Source organism: Poecilia latipinna, unplaced genomic scaffold, assembly GCF_001443285.1.
Source record: "Poecilia latipinna isolate Pla-1442-1.1 unplaced genomic scaffold, P_latipinna-1.0 Scaffold3548, whole genome shotgun sequence".
In the NCBI taxonomy this organism is placed as follows: Eukaryota; Metazoa; Chordata; class Actinopteri; order Cyprinodontiformes; family Poeciliidae; genus Poecilia; species Poecilia latipinna.
The window spans coordinates 1-9,793 of NW_015116164.1; the positions used below are offsets into that span (position 1 = coordinate 1).

At 39.0% G+C, this 9,793-nt stretch overlaps 1 protein-coding gene across 2 annotated transcripts; it reads right to left on the reverse strand.

Moving 5' to 3' along the window:
- Positions 1-3,755: 3,755 nt before the first annotated feature.
- rassf11 (Ras association domain family member 11) lies at positions 3,756-7,741 on the reverse strand. 2 transcript variants are annotated; one of them, XM_015024143.1, is made up of 3 exons: positions 5,933-7,741; positions 5,606-5,725; positions 3,756-5,526 (listed from the first exon to the last, which is right to left on the reverse strand). In XM_015024143.1, exons 1-3 carry the CDS (start codon positions 6,024-6,026, stop codon positions 4,196-4,198), a joined length of 1,545 nt encoding a protein of 514 aa, XP_014879629.1. In that variant the 5' UTR covers positions 6,027-7,741; the 3' UTR covers positions 3,756-4,195. The 2 variants fall into 2 exon arrangements, with proteins under 2 accessions (XP_014879629.1, XP_014879630.1); XM_015024144.1 differs by having other exon boundaries at positions 5,606-7,741.
- Between the last annotated feature and the right edge of the window lie 2,052 nt (positions 7,742-9,793).

A 9,793-nucleotide genomic window follows, 5' to 3' on the forward strand; every position in this document is an offset into this window, starting at 1 on the left:
GACATTATTCAAAATGTCTTTGTTATGACAACTTGACATTAACCAAGAAATGCATAAATTATAAACATATCTTTTAGGAATAAATCAATAAATCTGCTTTGATAGTGAAACGCTCGGAGCAACAGAAACACTTGCAGTCCGGCTTAAAAAAAAGGCAATTTTTTTTCTTTCTTTTATTTTCCTAGAAGGGGGGGGAAGAAAAAACAAAGGCTTAGCCTAGGTGGCGCTAGTAAAGCATGGTGGGCCGCCAGGCCTATAATACACTGGGGGAAACCCTGCATTTATTAACATTTGTTGACAGGAGTGTTCAGTTCGGAAATTTGTTGACAGCCCAAAGTGAACCTCCGAGCGTTTGAGGAGGGAGCTGGAGAACAGCTGGCCGACATTAGCGTTCATAAATCGGATCAAACTAGAGCTAAGCACTGCTTTCTCGGCAGACATTGGAATATCCAACTCACAACTAACGTCACTGCAGTTGGTAACACATTAAAACCACTGGGATAAAGTTTGTTTTAGTCTGTGGCCTGTAAAGAATGCACCGAGCGAGCTGAACGCCCAACAACGTCTCACGCAGTGACGTTGGTTCCAAAGCTCTATTGGCCAATAGTAGAGGAGCTGGACAGCTCTCCTCATTAACATATTGATGCAGCAGAAATACAGCAAATGGAAAAGGGAGACGCAAAAAAAGACAAAGCAAAATATTAATTTTTCTTGACAAAACGCATGTTTAGGGGAAATGGAAAAAGAAAATATATACATTACTTGACGGAAACTCGTGTAAGGAAAAGAAAACACTACATATATATTTATGTTTTTATTTCTTATCAAAATATATATTGATGCTTTTATTTATTCCTGTATTTATATATTTATTCTTATTTATACATTTCTTTTTATGTCAGTTTTGGTACTCCAAAAATATATTTATACTTTTATTTCTTATCAAAATATATATTTATTCTTTTATTTATATATTTATTATTTTTTATTATGTCGGTTTTGGTCCTCCATACACACGTAGTTCTATTAAAAGTAAATAAAAATAAAACCTCAACAAAAAACATCTACATAAGAAATGACTAACTAATAGACATAAACGGTATAAAAACAGGTTCGGATTTATTCAACTCCCAAGTGGCAATTGATGTTACAGAAAGTACAAGCATCCTAAAAAGACATAAAAACTAAAGTAAAGTGAGGGACAATACAGTGTCCCAAAACATCAAATATCAGAAAATTAACTGCTATAAGCAGTGGCAGATATGAATGGGTGGATCACTGGTTTGCACCATTTCAAAGGTGCCTGGTTTCCATTGTTTCTGGTTGTTTGTTCCATGAATATGTGAGTGTAACAGACTCCACCTTCTGGCTAACCTGTGTTCTGCACCTCAGTATGTTACGGTCTCTTCTGGTTTGTTCTTTTTTTATTTTATCATCTAAATGAAATTACTGAAAATGAATCTTTGAAAAATAATAGACATTATGATTATATTGGATAAGAATTTAGGTTTAAAATGCATGCTAATGATTTTACAATAATGAAACTGGTTTCAAAGGTTTTTCTTGTCCTCTTGTAGAGACGCATGATGGGTTTGAATTGCAGTAGTATGTGGTCAGGTTGTATAACAGTGTGCAATATGATGAAAAAAATTATTGCTTGCATATTAACTCCAGCTATGTGGTGAGAAAAGATCTTGTTTAACGGAAGTTTACTAAAATGAATTTTATGACATTTGAAATTTTCTTACTGTGATTTTTAAAAGTCAGATTTGAGTCAAAAATGAGTCAAAGATATTCTCATTGAAACAAACTTGATAAGATTTTCTCCATGTTGTGCAGGGCTTCAGTGTGGAGCGGAAGACTCGGCAGCCTGGAGTTATTGACTGAGCAATACGCAGCCAGCCCCATCAGGCCTTGGAGGGATGCAGTCCCTGAGGGAAACAGCAGGGGGCAATAAGGGAAACCAATCTGACATACTGCTTGTGAACCAACTCATCCATGAAATATAACGCGCGCATGCAACAAGTGGCATGTGTAATCCTTTGCCCTCACCTGTAAGGGAACGTCCCCTCCTCCTCTCCATGATTGTCTCTGGGTTCAGAGTGTGTGTGTGTGTGTGTGTGTGTGAGAGAGAGAGAGAGAGAGAGAGAGAGAGATGTAATCTAGAAGAGATTAATGTCAATTGGAGGTATTTGTTCCTAAGGGGCCTTGTCCCTCTAAGTCCGTTTGACGACTGACTGCGTGGCTGTCAGCGTCCCGATCTTTTTCCAAGTCCGCTTCGTCTGGAATTCTGCACCTGTAATCGGTCCATTAGTCTGACTGGGTAAGATGAGTTTTTTTTTTTTTTTTTTTTTTATTTTTTTTTTTTTTTTTTCTGGCATTTCTTTAAACCTCTGCTTCGTTTCTGTTCATCGCTCCTTTACGTACTGGAAAACTTTTGATTACCAAGTTTTCTTCAGTGTACTTTTTTCCTACAAAACGCTTAAAGCAATGGTTCCCTCCATAAGGAGGATCATATTTCATACATGTGCGAACTTTTGAGGATTCATCTCTGCTCGGTTTTTTTGAGCAGTTTTTAAAATGCTTTATTGAAAAAGGCTGGAGTATAAAAGCATGGCGTGAGTGTGACGTATGTGAATGTCAAAGTAGTTTCTCTGAAGGAAGTTACCTTTACCAGTCTAGAGCCTTGACATGCCTTCTTGTTATTCACATGTTCCACTTAAGTTTTTCCCAGGTGCAGAATTCCTTGTGGCATCTTATATCTGCAGTTCTTTTATACTATTTCCTTTCTTGCACATAATTTTGCTTTATTTTTTTTTATTTTATTTTATTATTATTGAAACTTGATCTGCTAATATTGAATAAATATAAGGTGCCTAAAACTGCAAACAAAATAAAACGACAAAAGAATAAATAAAAATTAGATGCATTTCTTCCCAGCCAACCGCCAAAATATTGAAAACAATCTTAGGGTGGCTTTTTTTTTCCCCTAGTAGAAATAATACAAATATGCATCCCAAACCTGTGGGTTGAATTATACTGTATCTTGTGTGTGTTGGTTTTTTTTTTTTTTTTTTTTTTCTTTCCCCTCTCTGGGTTTAATCTCCCAATTTCACATATAATTTAACTAAGGAGAAGGGTTATCTGTGAGAAATTCTGATTTAATCAAATAAAAACAAACTGAATCAGGATCTCAGTTGTTGTTCTCTGGAGACAAAAGGATGAGCTGTCGTGCCTCTGAACATAAAGTTGCTGTCAGATCTGAATTTTTTTTTTCTTTTTTTTTTTTTCTTTGATCAACAGGTTTTCAGTTGAACCGTGTACTGAGGTTCTCATGTACTTTTGTTAATGGTCTTGAATGAAACAACTGAATAAAGTTTTATGAAATTCAAGGATTTGTCGTTTCTGAAAAACGTTTCTTTTGTGAAGTCTGGTCACATGGCATATTCTGAAGCTTTGGTGGAACTCGACATGCATTCCATGTCTATTTGCTTTATTTTGTATCAAAGCGCAGCAATCTAAGGAAGGCACTGCAGCCCCACCTTGTGGTGACTGAATGACCCGGGCAACCAAAAGCTATACGCAGGAAAATATTTTCTTACCATGCAAATACTAGCTGTAAATGAAATAAACTACACAATAAAATGTGAAAATTAAGACTTGGAAATGGTTGAAATTAAATGTAAAATTAGTACAAAAACTTATTTTCAGATAAGCACTGAAAATACTTTTTCAGTGCTGTGAAAAAGTATTTGCAATCTTGGAGTTGATTTTTATTTTTAAATGTTTCATAATACAGAATTTAATATCAAAGATAACCTGAGAATATAGTTTAAATTGTACTTTTTTGTACATTTAAGCCTTAACTGGGGCTTATTAATACACACTTGTCAAGAAAGCGCTCTTTTTAAAATTCACTCCTTTTAATCCGTAATCCAACAGGTTCAGAAAGTACTGGATACAAAGTACACACAAGTAAAATTAGAGAATCAGTTATGTGTTTGGTGATTCACAAAGTTCCAGGTGCATAAGAATGGCAGTTAAAGCCTTTAGAGTGTAAACATGAACCTGTTGTCATGCGAAGGATAATATAGCAGTGAAAGCAGAATAATGTTGCTCTGGTTCATTGAAGATGTCCTGGTGGAGATCTCATGGTGATGTCACAAACGGGAGTTTGGATCGTTGTGAGCTGGTCCTAAACCTTGGTACCCCTCAGGTAAATGGTGAGCTCAGAGCGGTGGATCACCTTCCTTTCATCCTGGGGTTGAGCCTTTTGAGCTTCTGACCAACGCTTCCACCACTCCCTCAGCTCGGTGGGTCCCGTGGGCCGCCGCTCTCTTATCTGATTTGGAGGAACTAGAGCATGAGGGGTGCTGTGCTCTTCTTTGGGCAGGAACTTCCTGTTGACATTTCCTTCCACACTGGCCTCGGATCCTTCCAGATTTTCTTCCTTTTTTGAACTGTTGAATATCTTGGTTGCGACTTTTTCACGAGCTTCTAAAACCCTCCGGTCTTCTTGAGCAATGTTCAGATTGCCAAAAAAATCCAAGCCCTGCATTTTGCGCCTGTACTCCTCCAGTTTAGCTTTGCAATCTGCAGCCTTGGCTCTCATCTCGAGGAACTGACGCTGCAAATCTTTCTCGTAACTCTCCTCAGCTTTCAGTTCATTCTCCCAAAATTTGATGTATTCCATCTCCTCAGCCACAAGCCTCTCTTGGACTTCTTCTTCAGCTCTTTTAGCTTTCTGCTTCTGCTCGAGGTCCAAAATCTGTTTGTCTGTGTTTGTTATCTGGACTTGTAAATCCTGCAAGCACAGCAGCTGACATATGATTGAGTCTCTAAGACGATTTTTCTCATCTTGGGTTGCCGGTGTGCAGATTGAGGTGCTCAGGTCAGATTTTACCTCTTGGGTGTTCTTTGAGCGCCTGCTTTTCTCCTTGGTCTGATTACTGATGCAGCAGGATGTTTGATGGTCAAAGTCTGATTTTGAACTTTTCTGACCTCTGTCTATACCTCTGCTGCTTTGATCTTGATGTTCTTTTGTGGCAAAAAGGGACAAATCCAAAGAGGCCCGTCCCCTTTTATCAATCCTCTTCTTCCTTGGCTTGTCACAAGTCGTATTGTAGACCTTTCCTTTGCCAAGACTTTCCAGCCATTCCCAGGCTTCCTCCATGAGAGTCAGAGACTTTCTTCTAGGCATCTTCAGAGCATCTTTCTTCTGCTCGACCTCTTCTCTCAAACAGGTCAATGGAGGCAAACTTTGGCGGTGCAAGCTTAGGGAACCGCTGCCTCTCCGCATTTTAGACCCAACGTCTTTCCGTCTCAGTGGCGGACAAGGCTGGTATCTGCCAACTTTCACTTTGCCCATTTCATCCCAAGCGGAGACCCCACCGTGTTGGAGACTGAGCTGGACCTCCTTGGCCTGTTCCCCATATTTCTTCAATGTCTCCAGAAGTCGTTCATTGGGGGTCATGCACCGCTCAAAGTCTTTGAACTTCTCTCGCAAGGCATAGCGTCCTGGCTGCCCTGAAAAAGGACAGCGACGGTGTTTAGCCAACACATCTGACATAGTTTCAGCAGTGTGTGGACTCATAAAGATACTTACCAAGAGATTGAGCCAACACTAGTACCACGTCTTGGCACGTTGTCTCCTCTGTAACTCCACACACAACACGTGGGATGCCTTTGACAGACACCTTCACTTCCATTCTGCCCAGTTCTTGATCTGTAAAAGAGTTGCTCTCTGACTAAATGGAGAACCTTGTTGTTTCTCTTGAGGAAGTTGTGGAGACAGTTTAATGACCCTTAATGGCGCTACAGTAATCTATCAGTCCATCATGTTTGGGACTGGCCTGGAAGTGGGTTAATCTTTCTTTACCAAAGCAAGTCATCTTGTTAGTACAGCTTTGCTAAGAGAATCATAGAGACCTACCTGGTTGTTCCGTCTGTAGAAATGATCCTCGGACCTGCTCAGTCTTGATATGGATGTTGTGGCCGAGAGGAACAGCAGAGCAATTAAAGCTCATTAAAATTCCTTAAGGCAGCTTCCACTAGGGACACTTTAAGATCCCACCCATCTTGCATGATTAGCATTTAGAAAAAAAGAAAACACAAACACTGAATGCAGCAAATAGTAGTTACCGCTACTGCTGTCTTAATGGAAGCTTTATAGCTCATCTGAAGCTTTTGTCTGGTTTGCCTCAGTCTTTTTCTCAGTTCTGTGGACAAGTTTTTAACACTGGGGAATATAAATAGACTGAATTTATATGTGACTTTTCTACTTTTCTACATGTCTATAGCAAATTCATAGCAACCACTGAGAGTACTTTACACTTGAGCCACATTCACACACACATTCATACACCAGTACACAGACTGATGGGGGTTAGTACCTCACCCTGGAGCACAATAACACTAGAAGGTGGTGGGAAAAAACATGGAAATACAAGACTCTTAAATCTGCTTTGGACCTTTTTACACCACACAGAATCTCCACATGCACCTGTTTGAATACCTGGTCTGCAGTTGGACTCGTACACTAATGATTAAGAACTGGGATACCATTTCATAATGGTACAAACAGAATCTTTAATGGATTGGGTTTTTATGTTGTGCAACAAAACAAAATGATACTCAGGAAAAATGATTCACATCAGCAGCTGCCTCATGTCTATAGCAAATTCAAATTGTAAATTCAGAGATGGCCATCATTTTTATGTTTAATTTAACACATTTTGAATTATCTTGTGATCCACTGTATTTTTTCCAAAATATTTGGCTGAGTTTGTGACATTAGAATGGCATGGCTTATCTTTTGCTGTTTTGGTTTATTTATTTATTTTTAACAGAGATGTTTTATAGCTCTGGGTGTTCCTTTTTATCTTTTCAACAGGAAGCGTGATAGCAAGTCAAACAGAACATGTAAACAACCTCCAACTCTGTCCAGCCTGATCTGTGCATTCCCTTATTCCTCAGAGCTAGGGTTAGCTCTGAGGGTTAGCTCTGAGGAATAACACATCCTACAACCTAATTCGTACCCCAGGTCTTTAAAAACTTACCTCCAACCCCAAACCAGTGATCCACCTTACTGTGACTGGGCTTTGGTCCCCATAAGATCCACTGGTCTAGAGAAGTTTAGTAAATATGTCAGTAATGGTCCTAAATACAATAACTAAACAAGTACTCACACCAAAGTATGTCTTTCTATTTTCACAAGCATTTGCATTAATTTCTCATTCATTTCTATACCTTGACCTTAAACCATTACCGGTACCTGGCTAACCTCAAACCTAACCTGAACTCAATTCACACCAAAGTCCTAACACGCACGCACACAATGATATGTTTGAAAGATGCACCATCAAGAAAAATCAAACCACATTAAAGAACTGTAGCCAATGTAGGATATCTATGAGTAAAATATCTTGTCAACATGGTAAATATTGTTGAAATCCATAATTAAAGATCAAGCAAACCCTTTAAGACAAGTTATTTTCTGGATGAACTGATGAAACCAACAGACGTAGCTGTGGTTGGCTAGCTGTAGGACAGACAGCAGAGCATCAAGTCAGTGGGTTTACTGCCACACTGTCACCATCATAATGGTGAGCTAACTGAACCTCTGCAGGTTAAAGACAGACTGAAAGTCACTCCTAAGTGAACTGAACATTCTGTCTGGCGATCATAGTACTGAGAAGTACTCAGCAGAATTTAATAGATCTGAGCTAGCAAAGGCCTCAAAGATGGTAGAAAAACAACCTCTCCTCTTCTTCTTAGAACTTATCTTGCCCAACAGAAATGAGAGATTTACAGAGAGGGAACCCAGTCCAGACGGTTTTTTGTGGGCTGAGGGGATCAGAAAACCACAGGTGGGGTGCTCAAGGCGGTGGTTCTGCTTCATTAAAAATTATGCTGGTTTGATTCAATTACAGTGAAAAACATTTTTAATACTTGTTCATGTCTGCACTGTGGAATATTCAGCATGAAGAGAAGGAACTTTGTTTATGCTGCTGTTTTCACCTTTACGACTTCCTGAGCAGTAGAGGGAAAACCCTTGTAATCCAGTACTCACAGTACGGCTAAGGGAGAATCAGGGTAACATGAGCCGCATGAACTTGAACGCCTCACTTGGTTGTAAAACATGGGTCTTATGGTCTAAACTTCACGGTCAGGAACAGTCTGATCTCGTCCAGACAGATTCTTCAGAGAAGCTGTCATTTCAGTTACCTGGAGTAAATCTTTTTGTAATTGCGCAGTGTTACATTTTTGTAATGTTGAGGCCAAACAGGAAACGTTCTGTCTGCAACTTTAAGATTTAATTTTCAGATGAAGTACAATGAAGATAACTGGGACATATCTAGTCAGATTTTAGTAAATGAGTCATTGGAACAAAAATATAATGTTGAACATAGTTTTTTTGTTCAGATGGTACAGTCAGAATCTGATGTGTAAAATCTGATTATGAAACAGACTGGAAGTTTTAGCCTGGAATTTACTGCAGTAAAAACTTTCCAATTGAGGTTTCAAAAATATTTAGGATCTGCCTCTGATTTAGGATTAAAAAGGAAAAAAAACATAATTACTTTTCAGTATTTGAAAAGTGACCCGATTCGTTGGTCTTTTCTAACCTGATCTCTTTAACAAGTTGTACTGGAAGAGGACCTTTGACATTTAGGATTGCATAACTAAAAATAGATGTTCAGTGAAGTGTTCTCAAGCAGCACACAGGATGAGAGGACAGCATGTCTGCAAATATTCTGTCATATCTGAGCAAACCAGAAACATTAAAATGCTGTTTTTCAATGAAATAAGTAAATGTGTGGAGGAAGGAGTTAGGACCACCTACCTACCGAACGTTTTCATCCCCCTTTAACCTTTTCATATTTTTTTTTGTCAAAGTGTAATCCCAAACAATGTATTTCATTAGGATTCAGTGTAATACATCAAAACAGTTGTGTTTAAGTGTGAAGTAGAGGGAGAATGTTTGTAAAAAAACAAATTAAACTTTTAACGTGTGCTGTTAATACTTTGTAGAAGAGTATTTTATATTTAAAAACTGAATGTTTTACTGATGTATTGTTACTAAACAACCTGAGTTCAGTCAGGAATTTAATACTGACATCAGCTCTTGTGATTTCAGTTGCAATTGCATCTGGACTTTGAGTAGGCTCTTCTAACTCCTGTGGTTTGATTTGAGCGCTGAGTTTATGTTTTCTGTTGCTGAAGCTTTAATTAGTCTTTTCCTGCATCCAGCAGGTTTTCTTCCCAGACTGCCCTGAGTTCAGCTCCCATCAACTCCCCCCAGCTTCCCTTTCTCTGTTGAAGAAACACACCCAATAGCATGATGCTGCCACCACCCTGCAGTGGAAATTGTGTTTTCAGGGTGATTAATTGTATTGTTCAGTTTTTGCTACATTCATTATTTTGCATAACTATGGTTTAATATGAAAGACTGCAGTCTTAAAGTAAATTGCAAAGAAAACTTCTCATCGCTTTATTTCACCTTCAGTTTTCCTTTTGATCTAGTCGCCCTCCTGAGCCGTGGTACTGTGCAGCTCTTTCAGAGTTACGAGGGCAGCTTCTTTCGGTTTAGAGCAGTGGTCCCCAAAGTCGGTCCTGGAGGCCCGACATCCTGCATGTTTTAGTTCTCTCCCTGGTGGTAGTAACAACCTTTTCAGCATGTCAGTGTTCTTCTTAGACCTCTAATGAGCCATCATTTGATCCAGGTGAGCTAACCCAGGGAGAGACTAAAACATGCAGGATGCCGGGCCTCCAGGACCCACTATGGGGACCA

Coding starts and splice junctions, on each gene's coding strand:
- rassf11 (XM_015024143.1), bottom strand. CDS start 6,026: ATGAGCTTTAATTGCTCTGCTGTTCCTCTCGGCCACAACATCCATATC. Junction 5,726..5,932: donor TCTACAGACGGAACAACCAG/GTAGGTCTCTAT, acceptor ACTCTTTTACAG/ATCAAGAACTGGGCAGAATG. Junction 5,527..5,605: donor AGTGTTGGCTCAATCTCTTG/GTAAGTATCTTT, acceptor GTCCTTTTTCAG/GGCAGCCAGGACGCTATGCC.